This window comes from Haliotis rufescens, unplaced genomic scaffold (genome assembly GCF_023055435.1).
Source record: "Haliotis rufescens isolate VD_foot unplaced genomic scaffold, xgHalRufe1.0.p SCAF_14, whole genome shotgun sequence".
Taxonomy (NCBI): Eukaryota; Metazoa; Mollusca; class Gastropoda; order Lepetellida; family Haliotidae; genus Haliotis; species Haliotis rufescens.
The window spans coordinates 28,039,170-28,054,659 of NW_025963824.1; the positions used below are offsets into that span (position 1 = coordinate 28,039,170).

Sequence of the window (15,490 nt, forward strand, 5' to 3'; positions counted from 1 at the left end):
GATAAAAGGACAGCATTATAATAATAATCAGACCCCGAGTAAAAATACATGTACCATGATGATTTGTTAAACACGCCAGCCACACCCCTATATACTTATCAATGACGTCATGGAATAATAACATTGCTTGCATTCTGTTCTTGCTCACGTTCCATATAAAATCCATTTTGGCATACTGTGTCATATGATTGCTTGTGGAGAAGTCAGGCAAGTCATCTAGTAGATACGTCATCTACTCAGGCAAGTCAACTGGTATATACGTTATCTACTCAGGCAAGTCAACTGGTAGACACGTTTTCTACTCGTGCAAGTCAACTGGTAGATACATAATCTACTCAGGCAAGTCAACTGGTAGATACGTTATCTACTCAGGCAAGTCAACTGGTAGATACGTTATCTACTCAGGCAAGTCACCTGGTAGATACGTTATCTACTCAGGCAAGTCAACTGGTAGACACGTTATCTACTCGTGCAAGTCAACTGGTAGAGACGTTATCTACTCAGGCAAGTCAACTGGTAGATACGTTATCTACACAGGCAAGTCAACTGGTAGAGACGTTATCTACCCGTGCAAGTCACCTGGTAGAGACGTTATCTACTCAGGCAAGTCAACTGGTATATACGCTATCTACTCAGGCAAGTCAACTGGTAGATATGTTATCTACTCAGGCAAGTCTATATACAATATGTATTCAGTAAAGTCAACTGGTGTATACATTATATACGCTGACAAGTGAACGGGAATATCCATTATCTACTCAGTAAAGTTAACTGATGTAAACATTATCTACTAAGTAACATATATATCTGGGCAAGTTTTCATAAGTTGAAATAACGGAAAATATGACTTTCTAGTCTGTAATGAAATAATCTCACAAGCTAAAGATCAGATTAACCTTGAAGAACATATAATGCGACATGTGACATTGCTGAGATTTCTTTAGATTCATAAAACCATTTTCCCACTTTGTTAGATACCCATAATTTCTGAAAACATAATATTTGACTTCCATAATATTCAATCCTTACCTGTTTTACCCATTTATTACAAAATAATTCTAATACATCTTTGCAAATCTATCAACGAGTCTGCAAGTAGGACAATACCATCTGCAAAGAGCAGCAGCTTAATTGTTTCAATAACTTCACATGCAAAAGGTTCCAGACATTCACTTGCCTCAACATCAGACACTAATTGATTGTCATTAAGGGGACAAACAATAATGGGCTCAACATACAGCCTTGTCTTTCTCCACAAGAGGTGTTAAAACACCCGATCCACTTTGACTTATTTTCACACATGCACACACATGTTAAAACATTTTTTCAATAACTTTATACATTTTGCAATGAAGGCCTTTTGAATAGGTACATGCAACAGTTTCTTTATATCACAAAATCAAACGCCTTTTTAAAATCTATAAACGCGGCAGAAAAGCGATGTTTTGGTTTTCTTAAATACTTTTGACAGAATGCCTGCAAAACAAAAATATTATCAGTTGTTGAATTATCCTCTCTAAATCCAGCTTGGGATTCCGAAAAGATCTCGTTGATTACAGCCAATGACCTGAGTAGTTTAACCAACAATAATAAATAATTTTCCCATTACATTTAGGAGTGATATGCCTCTATAATGCTTCGGATTTGTTGAGTCAACAGATTTATATAAAGGAATTACAGGCCCAATAACCCAGCACAAGTGAAAATCCCTTTCTGTAATTTAGCATTGAAAAGTAGATTTAAGTATGGGACAATATTTGCATAATACTAGTATTTGTAGAACTCGGCGGTATTCTATCCGACCCAACTGCCTCACTCAAGTTTAAAGTTTTCAGTACTTGCCTTATTTCCTCATCTGTTATCATATCTGATTGGTTGGTTGATTTGTTGTTTTACGCCGCACTCAGCAATATTCCAGCTATATGACGGCGGTCTGTGAAATAATCGAGTCTGGACCAGACAATCCAGTGATTGACATCATGATCATCGATCCACGCAATTGGGATCGATGACAAGCACCAACTAAGTCAGCGAGCCTGACCACCCGATCCCTTTAGTCGCCTGTTACGGCAAACGTTTGTTGCTGAAGACCTATTCTACCACGGATCTTCACGGATCCAATATGATCAGACAGTGGCCCTGTCCGGGCGTTGAAATCCCCACCTATGGCGACTAACGGGATCGGGTGGTCAGGCTCACTGACTTGGTTAATACATGTCATCGATCCCAATTGCGTCGATCGATGCGCAGGATGTCAATCACTGGATTGTGTGGTCCACACTCGACCGCGTCGTATAGCTGGAATATTGCTGAGTGCGGCGTTAAACAACAAACCAACCAACTTAAACACCAAATGTTTTCTTGAGAATAGTCCAGAATTCAAAGAACAAATGCCCAATTTGTTGCGTCCTAAATTGCTCCAGCTCTTACACATAAGGGGGTGGTTCTCTACATGCATTTGTAACACCGTGATAAGAAAGTTTCTTACAAATAGACAAACATCTGAAGCAAAAATACGTAATTTTGTTGCTGCCTAAATATAGGCACATTATCGCCAGCCCAAGAACAAAGATACCAATAATGTAGGTGCTTCCGGTCGAGAAGACCCCTACTCCACCATTAGCTGAGCATGAGGGAGTGTCACAAAACTTCGGAATGCACTTGTCATTTTTAACCCATGTGCACTGAGATGGGTTTAGTTTGAAACAACAGTCGGCAGGGCAGTTGTCAGTGGTTTCCCCATCATCGCATACTCCATTGTAACAGGACTCAGGCATGGAAGAACTCGATGGGTCTACAACTTGCAAATTTAAACCGCTGCTCTGGAGACTGTAGAGCCTCTTACAGTGTTTTTCGAAACAGGAAGTAAACAGAAAGCATGTTCCAGGAATGTCCAACCATTTGCTAGGTTTGCATGTGTTCGCCACATTACCCTGCCCCGTACACCCACCACAGGCAAATGACGACACAATCACCCCGTGTCCGTTGTCTGTACCTCCGGAGTTGCAGTAGCTCGCACTTGATGCTCGATGGTATGTTCGTCCATCGCAGGAGGAGTCGGTGTCGTTGATGTTGTTGCAACAAGCGTAGTAATGAACTCGACTACTTCCACCTCTGTTGAAGGAGAGGCATTGACCTGGACAAAAAAAAAGACAAAACTTGGGTCAGTGATGTGCGAGAGCTCTTCTTGTGTGTGGCTATCACAATATGTTCTTGATGTATAAGACATATGTCAGAAAAGTTGTGCTCAAAGGATACAGTTTGTCATCGATAAGAATGCTACAATAGTATGTGAATCTAGGAAGCTGACTTTTTTTTTTGTTTCGAATCGTTGGTGAGTACATTATCTGTCTGCAGTAACGACTGGATAATTTTGACGTTTACTGTTCTATTAATATCATCTGAACTCCACTTAAGAATAAATACAGGAAGGGGGGAAGCGGGGAGGTGAAATTGGGTTCAACATCACGTTCATGATTATTGCACTTACATAACGATGTTCATGCACCTGTGTGTTTGCGTGCGCGCGCGCGCAGGCGTGCGTGTGTGGTGTGTGTGTGGCTTTTTCTACTAGTCCGGATTAATGCCTAGTTTATGGTGCTCGCCCACTGAGATACCATGCCGCTGTTTAACATGAAGACTAATTTATGCCGAGGCCAGGCGGGGTAACAACAAGTACAACCTTTTTACGTATCTCGGTATGACAGGGTCGGGGATCGAACCATCAAAACCCTATGGGCACACCCTCTGTCCTCTAGACCACGGAGGTGGTCTATGAAGACAGAATATGTCAGGTATGCCATTTCCTTCTCGTGTGTCCTTTTGTTATACTCCAAACTGAAATAACATCCGTGCAGATATATATAATGTTACAGTTCTCAGAAATAACCTGATCTTGTTGAATGACTGCGAAGATGAAGCAAGAAGCACTTCACACAAAAGACCCGTGAAGATTCCGGGGTAGAATAGGTCTTCAGCAACCCATGCTAGCCGTAAAAGGTGACTATGCTTGTCGTAAAAGGCGACTAACGGGATCGGGTGGTCAGGCTCGCTGACTTGGTTGATGCGTGTCATCGATCCCAATTGCGTGGATGGATGCTCATGATGTCAATCACTGGATTACCTGGCCCAGACTCGATTATTTACAGACAGCCGTCATATAGCTGAAATATTGCTGAGTGGGGCGTTAAACATGAAACCAATCAACCAACCAGCCACTGCACACAAAAGGTAAGAATGGTTTTATTTACCTGACAAGGGGCGGTCTCCAGACTTTCGTTTCACTCGTACATGTATATGTTCATGTGCGAAAACAATGCACATGAGTGATGAGGTAAACAAAGCCAATTGAATTGTCAGCCTTTGAGAAGTCATGCTTGTTCTTCCGAACAGCCAGGGCCCATGATAGGGGAAAACGTCTTTAATCTGAAATATAAATATACATTTACTGTTGTGTTTTGAAACACTGGTCTGATGGCCAGAGCATCTGCCCGGAGAGTGGAGGATCGGCGGTTCGATCCCCGGCCACGTCTAACCTAAAGGCCTTAAGAGAGACCCGTGAAGATTCCGGGGTAGAATAGGTCTTCAGCAACCCATGCTTGCCGTAAAAGGTGACTATGCTTGTCGTAAAAGGCGACTAACGGGATCGAGTGGTCAGGCTGGCTGACTTGGTTGATTCATGTCATCGATCCCAATGGCGTGGATCGATGCTCATGATATCAATCACTGGATTGTCTGGTCCAGACTCGATTATTTACAGACCGCCGTCATATAGCTGGAATATTGCTGAGTGCGGCGTTAAACAACAAACCAACCAACCAACCTTAAGAGATGTTGCTTGTTGTTACCCTGCCCGGCGCTCAGCATTTAAGGGATAAAACAAAGACTGGACCCAAGAGATGGACGACAGACAGGCATTAGTCCCGACTTACACACACACACACACACACACACACACACCTATATATAAGTGTAGTATTTCTTAACGGGACGTTAAACCCCATTTATTTTTTGTCCCATTATATACATTCATCATCAGGTTTCGTATCGGCGATGGTAGAACGGTCCCCGGATTTTGCAGAATAAGTATTTTCGAGGTACTCACAGGTGTCCTGACCCGTGAATAGTTGGGGTAAAATAGGTCTTCAGCCACCTAAGCGACTATGCATGTCGTAAGATGCGACTAACGGGATCATTGGATTGTCTGGCCCTACCGTCGTCATATAGCTGGAATATTGCTGAGTGCGGCGTTAACAACAATTAAACAAACAAACACGTATTAAAAGAAGCTTGATCCAATCAGTATGCATGCAAAACCTCCTGACGTTGATTTTAACCTTTCCACACAGTTCTGCTACTGTACAGATCACGTTTTATGCACGGAGTTCGCCGTACCGGTTCCCGGGATGGATAAGCCTTGTATCAGTGTGTTCAGTCCTTGCCTAGTCGACCGCCTCCGTAGTCTATTGGTAGAGCGTCCGCGCGGAGAGCGGAAGGTCCGGGGTTCGATCCCCAGCCGCGTCATACCAAAAGACGTTAAAAGTTGTTACGCTGTCTGGTGCTCGGCATAAGGGGCTAAAACAAGGACTGGTCGGCTCGGAGTCAGTATAGTGTGTCTGAGTGGGGTATTCATGTTACACTGCGGCATGGTATCTCAGTGTGCTAGTACTATAAATCGGCATCAGTCGAGACTAGTACAAGCAGCCACACACACACACACACATACACGTGCATGCACGTCGCTATATCTTGGACGCGACGTTAAACCCCATTTCACCTCACCTCGTCTTGCCTATTCTGTCTTACAGACCCCGATATAAATATATCCAGTACAGCCCATGCAAGTCTATAATGTTTGGCAAGTCTAGATCACTTCAGTATCTGAAAATGAAGAGAGTCTCTGTGCTCCTTTTATATATTTTTATTAAGATAATTTAACTTTTTTCTGTAAGATATGTTCATTTCAGAGACTAGATGATAAGCGTTATCTCGGCGTGTACAGCCCTTGCCCTCAACGAGTTGCCGAGGACGCCATGTCATGAACTGTAATGTAGTCTACAAACAGCAACATTCTCGAGCTTGCACTGACCTGGATTTTACAGCTTCGCCGGGTCACAACAGCATCGGCTGTGTGCGAGGGATACAAACGACGGCCTTTCTTGCGTATGTTCTACTTGTGCATTACACGCAACACAGTCGAACACTATCATTGCGTCTCTCTGAGGTATTGTCGAGTTCAATGATGTTCGTATTTCCAAGAAGAGCCTGTTTCCATGGACACAGGGACAAGTTTGACACAGAGGTCACAGTGCGGCGTTATTGCTTGCCGAGAGACAGTTTACAGTTATTACAGTAGGATGCATCACACATTTATGAGATGTGAACAAAATACATCTCATAAATCTTCATAAGTATAGTTTTTAAAACATCCTAACTCTAAATGTCAACACTAAGCGGTTTTGTGTTTATCGAGCGCAGTGATCAGAGGGGAACAAGGTCTGTGTGACCTATTTCCTCAAACTGCGCTTTGCTCTACAGCACGGAGACGTCAGCCGGTTTCCGTTTAGCGAGGCGAGCTATTTTGGGCAGCGTGAACAGTAAGCATTGGGAGATAACTGTTGTTGAGTAGTGCGCTTCATGGTAAATCAAACATAGTCACTCAGACCGTTGTGGGTTTCAAATCTACCAATATCTGCGTGTCTCAACTGATCTCTTTCATTATAAATATTTTTTGTTGGTTTGTTTAACGCCGCACTATTCCAGCTGTATGAGTGCGGTCTATAAATAATCGAATCTGGACCAGACAATCCAGTGATTGACATCCTGAGCATCGATCCACGCAATTTGAATTGTCGAATGCAGGTAGACTATACTAGTATATCAGTTGGGAAGTAAATCTTATAAACACAAAAAGGAACCCTTATGATTTCAGATATTGTAAACAAAAGGGTTGCGTTACAAGGGGCTCATTGACAAGGAAGCACACTGATCGGTTGTAAACCACAACTGGTAGTAATTGGTCAACATGTACCGTTGAACCCCTTTACATGTAATGGTTTTGGGTTTGGTTTGCACTGCAAACACGAAAACGTCGTTTTTTTCCGTATATGGTCATTGGACGGAAAAACGACTAAAAATTCATTAAAATTGATTAATTGGTCAGCGTCTAGAAAGTGTCCAGAAAAGGGTCGAGTTTTTCAAGCGTAAAATGGACGGAAAAACGATGCTTTTTGCTCCGCCTTGTACAACTGTTAACGGCCAATCAGATGGCGCTGGTCCCCCGACGCACGTGATGTCCAAGGCTTCCTTTCGGAAGCTTTAGGTTTCGTATTTCTGGCATGCCTTGCTCTAGTATCTGTCGCGCGCAGTGCAGCAAGATTTGCTGATAAGCTAGTTTTAGGATATGTTACATGTTAATGGAATTCAGACACGCGCCAAGAAGTCAAACCAAACAATGTTACTAATTTTATTGTGGTAACGGCTATGTACAGTTACCCCTATTGGATAATGGGTTGTGTTTCATTTGGTTATAATAATAACTAATTTTTTAATGTGAAGTTTACAAGATATACGACTTGGACGCGAGGTCGGTCACATGACGTTCTTCACGTGACTGTATTCTTGAAAAGGCCTAAACACTGACTACTGCCACATTCCTGGGGAAAACCCTTGGAATTCCCTGGTACGAATTCATACAGAAGCGTGGTTGCAAGCCCATTTAAGGATACCCTCGCTACAACCCATCCCAGAGAGAAAAAACACGAAAAAAAATCCAAACTGTCGCAGTGACAATTTACAAAAATCTATGAATTTACCTTAGTATCTATTTGACACATCTTCACAATCACCTTTCAATGATCGGCCAATTGATCAGTGATGCCAAAGGCTTGAAATAGCCATAGGTTAATTAACAACTTCGAAAATATCTCCCGTCACGTTTATCGTGTCGGCCATTTTGACGTATTGTACTTGATGTAAATGTATTACGGCGCTCTGTCATTGTAATTGACTTACTGAGGTAATTCTGTAAAAGATCTTCTCATCTAATGAGGATATTGTTTGGAATATATTTCTTGTAAACATACTAAAACATATGTTCCTCGCTTTGGGGGGAACTATTTTATTCCGGGGTGGCCCATTAAATCTAGTAGTAAGTCAAGGCACCATGCGTGATCTGTTATTTTATGTGTTTAAATTACGATTTGGGGCGTTAATAAAATACACTGACGCAAGTATATTCTATTCAAATCAATTGGATAATTGAATATGCTTTCTTTTACATATTACATAACATCACTGCACAAAATATGAACAGTTGCAGTAACACACTACGGTAAACATCATTTTCAACTGTACAGTATTTCAGTATTTCAGTTACATCATGGTGTATCAGACTGATGTGGGATAAAAATCCGAAGTGGTTCAGGTCATCCAATGGGTGTTCGGGAAAAGGTGAGCGTATCCTGCCACACAAGTGGCACCCGTCACAAACACATGCAAGGACAAGTCAATTGTTCACCTGAACAAAGCACGGAAACACACAATGATGCCCGTCCTCAGTTTTACCGAGCATGTAAATTATTTTGTCCGTCAAAAACATGGACGAGTATAAACAATATGTTCATTCACGTAATACATGTCATACATTTGACAAAATGTATTGACTCGGAGCATTATTGTTAATCACAGCGTATGCAGTTGAACTCATCACCCATCCCATTATTGATAACCCTTCTTGAAGATCTATGAAATCAGAAGCTGCAACACTCTATCTTTTAACTGGCATGTCAGACTTCTATTTCATTACTCAGTTTTATTTGCACGGATTACTATGGAAGGGACATTGTCTCGTTGTCGCATTGTCGCATTGACGCCTTTACAAAAACAAGCAAAACGTGTCAAAATTAACAAAAGCGCGACAATTGGCCATTTGTCGCATTGTCGCGTGTTCGCATTGTCGCTCTTTGATAATGCTTTTCTTTATTTTACAAAAGGGCGACGATGCCGTAACGCGACATTTTCAAGGTCAAAATATGTCTCGTTGTCGCATTGTCGCCCCATCACAAATGTGTATAAAAGGCGTAAAGTTCAGTTATTGTTACAGTTAGGAAGTTCAACCTGATAAATGTACGTCTTGAAATGAAAACACAAGTCCGTCCGCGAGTCAATAACGTTTTATTGTGAGCTCTTCTCTAAAAGTGCTTAGTGTTCAACTCCCAGTTCAAACACGTAGTACCTCCTCAATAATCCACATACCTCCAGTGCAGTGGTCTTCCGGAAGATCTTACTCTTGACCGTATTAGACAACTGACGAGTGCACGCCTGACCTGTGACCTCGTTGCAACCCTCGTGATGTGTTTGCCGAAGGGAGAGGTGTAGGAAATGTGTGCTCCAGCCCAGCGCAGAGCTCGCGACACACTGTATACTGATGTATACAGTATATTGCAGTTGATATACTGTATACTGCATGTGATACTTGTTTGCGGAAATGTTACAACCTTCAAGATTCAAGATTCAATTTGCATATATTTCATATACAACAGACCGCCGTCATATATCACTGGAATACTGCTGAGAGCGGCGTTAAAACAAATTGTTTTCATAATGTTTTCGTCATTTAAAATAGAACCGTATACATATGTACATGTAGTACCAACTCACTCTGTTTGTTTCGAATATTCAGCAGAAAATATATTATTAACCAGGTCTTTGGGAAAAGATATCAGATTTTTATAAGCAGCCACATAGGGATGATAAAGGACCCCTCGCTGATTAGGTTCTTGTTTACTTAAGAGCAGAGTTGGCCATGTTAGATGATATAACCAAAATCCGGGAGCTCCAGCGGGGGGCAAGCTGGTCTTGTTAAATCCAGTTAAATTCATCACACAATAATAAATTAGTATTTGACATTACGGCATTTGATTATTAGGGCATGATCATGTACATGTTCACTGTAGTAATGTACACACCAGTCAACTTGATTATAATTTTTATCAAAGTGTAGCGCGGCATCAACGATTACTTTATGATAACCTCACTTGTCATCGATGTATTGACATCGAACAATGGACGGCAATTCGAAATTCTTATGGATAGCTTCAATAGCGCCGGTGTCAGTACAATTTTCCTAGTTAAAATAAGTATCTACAAAATATAATCTGAAGCAGACAAGAACAATATTTTTTTATTAATGCTTACTTTCATGGATAGAATTAAGGCAATCTAGGCTTGCCAAATCGTTCTAGACTTGAGCTGGATTCCTTTTAAATTTATTCTGTATGGTCTGGGAGACGAACGGGCGTCAGTATCGCATGGAGAACTGGGACAGCCTTAATCAGTGTAATCGGATATGTTGTGGAGTTTCGGTTTTGGGCTGTTTGCTGAATATATAGAATTGCGAGTTATGTATACTCTGTATTCTTTCGTCATGGTAGCATATATATTTTCTATGTTGCTTTTTGAATTATCCACAAATAATGATAACTACAATGTAAACCTCTCTCTGGAGATATGCAATAATACTACTGAAGGGCATATCTGAAAAAACGGGACTTCTCGACAAATATTTCTTTCTTAAATACTACCCGTTACAGGCATTCTGATCATTATATCATACTTTGTAAAGTTTAAAAGTCAAATAATGGCAAATTGTGTATCTTTCTACATTTTGAATTAATTATATTTTCTGAAATAAAACCTTAGCATCAGATAGTGATATACATGAATATGATCTATACTATTATAAATGAATTATCAATTTCGTATTATGAATTAGATAAACAGAAATATGATAGTATAACAAATTATTTTAATCTATTCTTGTGAGTAGGTAACGAGAGATCTAGGCAACGCACTAACGTAGCCATTTATGAAAAATGAAATATTAAAAGTTTAGGGGTTTGAACATGCACATTGAATGACAGGGAAGAAAGCAACGCAATAATTAAATTATGAATCAAATTATGTTATAAATATAACAGAATATTTAGAAAATATAAGTTTAATTTCTCATTGTTGGAAGGTGTTTAATAATTACATAGAGTTTGTTTGGTTGTTTGTTGTTTAACGCCGCACTCAGCAATATACCAGCTATATGACGGTGGTTCGTAAATAATCCAGTCTGGACCAAACAATTTAGTCATTATCATCAAGAGCACCGATCTACGCATTTGGGATACGATGACATGCATCAACCAAGTCAGCGAGCCAAGTCGCCTTCGTACAAGCATGGGTTTTTGAATGCCTATTCTTACCCGGATCTTCACGGGTATTTTTTTAAATAATAAGGTACAATGAAATTCTGTATATGTCCATAATAAGTGTGTATAAGTAGATGGATAATATGTCCATACACGCCAAGTAAATGGTATATGCATTAATTTAAATGCAAATGATTCAATGATGAGTTCTTTCACAAGTCCATATTTCAAGGCATGTATTTGATATTCATAATAACTCCACAAAAGCTACACAATGGCAACAAAACGGTACCATCATCACAGATACCAATAATACATGAGATACATATAACTACTTTAAAGTTAAAACATGTATCTAAATAGAAAATTAGAAGGATACACTTCCGACATTTTTCGTATTTTGGAGAGAGAAGTTGTGATTGGTATCTGATGGGTGCAAACAGGTGTTCCCTTCCGCCCAGGCCTTGCGGCAATGCTATAGCCCAAAATGAAACAAGCCTTGTTCAACAGGTTCAGACTCAAATTTCTTTTATGCAAAATACATACATACTGATGAATTAAGGTAGTAATACTACGCAAATATATGTCCAGATGCATACATCAGTATCATCTCGTGATCTTAATTCGTGCTTTGAGCCCTTTTTCTACCGGAGATTCTGGGATGTTACATCACACCAGAAAGCCAGGCCCAAATTCAAGTCATAATTTCATGGTCCGTCTTGTATGTTGGAAACCAATATCGCAATATGGCTAAATATTGCTGAACGTGGTATTAACCCGATTACTCACATAATTATTCCATTTTCTACAGTCATCTACGAACACTATCTTTAAGGAGGTATATCTGTATCATCCAAATGTCCATACATATATGTCGTCCTGCACTCTTCCTTAAAAGATAAATGATAAGCATTTCCTCTGTATGGATTTATATAATGTAATATCGTTTTAATGTAATGCTGATGCAGTAAACGTACCACAGACCTAATGCTAGAATAACATCTAATTTCTGAGATGAACATATTTTACAGAAAAAAACCAGTTGTTTAAACAATACTTATAAAATATAAGAACAAGGAGCCAAGAGCCAAATATTGGGCTGTGTTGGACATATTTGTTTCGGGTTCTTAAGACAGACAAACCTGATGCCTTTAAGTATAAAGATAAGTAAGTATAGATGTTGTACATATTCAAATATGTTCGTGATTAACCCAACCTTGAAAAATATTGAAAGATGAGTGGTAACTATTTATGCCATTATTTCAAATTAGAATGAGAGCACATCAGGAAACTATGGTACTTTAATATACGTATCTTGTTTACCCAATAATCTTTTTTAAGTAAGAGCAGCATGTATATCGAGAGTATAGGTTTGGTGCGTGACTTATCACACAGTACTTTCAGAAAGTGTGCATATTCTGTTTATCGGCAATAAATAACATAAGACGATTCATACGGGTAAATACGATTTACTTCAGAACTAGTATAGATTATTTAAGGTTAGGGGGAAATGTATGTAATTAACAGAACTTTGGCCGGGTTTGAAGGATTTGGGTCCTGGCTTGGGCTTTGTGTTGGACGTGTAGACGGCATTTCCAGGTTTGACGTATCAATGACAAAAGTGATGTCAGATGCAATTCTTTGCCTTTTCGGGTGAACAATTGGCTTGCCTTTGGATGTGTTTGTGGCGGGTGCCACTAGTGGATCGGAATGAGCTCGCGTTTTTGCGAGCATCCAATGTCATCATTTATTATGATGAATCATGAAACATGCTCCTGATGTTGTCGCAATGGTGCAGTTGGCGCTACTTTTGGCAAGGGTTTCTCATGATAATGGAAATGCTTATGTCGCTTTTGTTTACCGATAAACATGAAACGATATAATGTTAGTGTATATGGTCATGTAATTAAGAAACAAACGACGAGTGGGAGTTGTTTATTGTACGATAAACAACGATCGAGACTCGTTTATTTCTATATGAGATATCAACATTACGTACAGCCTATTTAGGGTGTTAAATTAGGAAAAAATACACGCTTTACAATATTTACCCGTACTTAAATAATGATGATTCCTTGAATCGAATCCGACAGCGGCCATGCTAGATAAATCCATTTTAGGATTTGAGTTTGGTCCCGCATATTCTCACAATTTTCTCGTCAATCATCTGTACCTTTTCTCCCAATACCGATTGTCATATCACTCTCACTTTCGGATTCTCCAGCAACATTTTTTGGGAACAACTCACTAGACACATACCTCTCAAAAATAAGGTCAAATTTACAAATTTTACTTTTCAAGTTGCGAGTGCATGTTCGAATCTCAATAAATGACGTCATGATAGAACAATGTTTTATCGTGAAATAAATATCGCTTCCTTCTTTGTTCTTTGTGATTTATCGCGTAGCTATCTAATATCATCAAATGCCAATTTCTAATTGCTTTATCATGACGTATCCGTGTCCTGTAGCAATAACATACACAAATATCGTTGACTTCGACGTTGAATAGTGTCAAGAAATATGATTATCCTCTTGTGTGCAATATTTCTGGTTGATAAATCTAACATATTCTTACTTTAAGAATAGCGACTATACATTATTATATATCCCTTATCAGGTCTTTGTAACATTTGCAAAATGATACAAATATAAAAATACAACTGAACCTCAATGTAATGTTTTAATATCCTTACGTTGCTGAGTGCAGCATTTAACAACAAACAAACAAAACATAATATCTTTAAGAGTTATGTTAACAATTCCGATGCTAAAAATAATCTCACAATCTCCATACCTCTTTCTCTCTATGAAAACATAATATTAACTTTTTTTTTAATAATCTGAAGGAATAATAATGGCAATACTATCATAATTATCATCATTATTTATGTTACTGATCCTCAAGTGAAGTAGTCCTCCACACTATACATTCAGTGAAGAAGCCCATGAACATTTGAACTATGTAACATACATTCATGGAAATTAGATGAACAGTTGAAGTTAGCAAATGATATTATTCGGTCGAACGTCTATCAGCCATCTATTCTATTCATGAAGAACATTTCACGTGGGACCAACAGAGGGAATTATGACTATCGACTTGCTAATTATTTTTTATATTCATGCCAGCTCAAACGATCTATTGGCTTGATGTATTGTTATGGTATCCACAAAATAAGTAGGAACCGATTTTTTCCGTTTTTGTTGAAATAAAACTGAATAATATTTGCTGTTTACATATCAAAGTTTGCCAAATTGTTACAAAATGTTTGCCCACAGCAAGGCTACGTATCCCCAACATATTGTGCTAGGCACAGTATCACTGGACTGAGGGAGGGCGGTATTCCTCCTTGTGGGTCACCTGCTTGGCAATATGGGACGGGAAAACTGCAGGGGGTGAGGGCAGTTAAGTTGATGGTACAGACAGATAAGAGAGATCATTTTACAAATGTGAAACCTCAGTCCACAAAGGAAGAGGCGAAAGCTGAAACTTGGTGAGGTTTACAGAACAAAGGCAGTTATTTCTAGTTTCTTACTCACTCTCGAAGATACATTTCATAAAACAATTAATGCGTGTGTGTGTGTGTGTGTGTGTGTGTGTGTGTGTGTGTGTGTGTGTGTGTGTGTGTGTGTGTGAGGTAGAAGAAGAATTGTACAGCATAAAAATGGCTACGTATGTAGTTGGGGTAGATATGTTGAATGCCCGGCCAGTATGACCTTTGAGTCACTACAGTTTCAGTCATAAAAATGCGTAAAACAGTATTTGAGTGAAAGAAAACGCTATAAGTGAGTGAAACAAAAGACCTCAGTACAGGCACACCCAGTCCCCCAACCCCAAGTCTGCATGTATCAATACTCATACCCGCCATATCCTCAACCACTTAACTTACTCACACAATCATCTGACAACATGTTCGCCAACCCTCGTATCACAACGCATGCACGCATGCACGCACGCACACACACACACACACACACACACACACACACACACACACACACACACACATTCTTCTTTCCCCACCATTATGTCTACGTCAGCCATCATGGATCCATGCGCATGCTTTCATACATAATCCATCCTCCCACCATTCCCCAACATCCATCGAACTATAACTTTATCCGCCCTCATGTATCGGTATTCGTGCTTTCATACATACATATACCCCCCTACCATTCCCCTACATCCATCGCAGTATAACTATGACTATAACCGCCTTCGTGCATCCGTACTTATGTTCACATTGCATTGCATATGCATCGAATTACACGTTTAAAATATCGTAAATA

At 39.7% G+C, this 15,490-nt stretch overlaps 1 protein-coding gene across 1 annotated transcript; it reads right to left on the reverse strand.

Moving 5' to 3' along the window:
* Nucleotides 1-1,993: 1,993 nt before the first annotated feature.
* Nucleotides 1,994-6,524, reverse strand: LOC124131284. The gene is made up of 3 exons (XM_046494458.2): nucleotides 6,089-6,524; nucleotides 4,251-4,425; nucleotides 1,994-3,136 (listed from the first exon to the last, which is right to left on the reverse strand). Exons 2-3 carry the CDS (start codon nucleotides 4,372-4,374, stop codon nucleotides 2,427-2,429), a joined length of 834 nt encoding a protein of 277 aa, XP_046350414.1. The 5' UTR covers nucleotides 4,375-4,425; nucleotides 6,089-6,524; the 3' UTR covers nucleotides 1,994-2,426.
* Nucleotides 6,525-15,490: the final 8,966 nt, after the last annotated feature.

What these genes read in the sequence shown, in the direction of transcription:
- LOC124131284 (XM_046494458.2), bottom strand. Translation starts at nt 4,374, where the DNA reads ATGACTTCTCAAAGGCTGACAATTCAATTGGCTTTGTTTACCTCATCA. An exon ending in TGGAGACCGCCCCTTGTCAG is followed by an intron (nt 3,137 to 4,250) that starts GTAAATAAAACC and finishes TTTTTTGTCCAG; the next exon opens with GTCAATGCCTCTCCTTCAAC.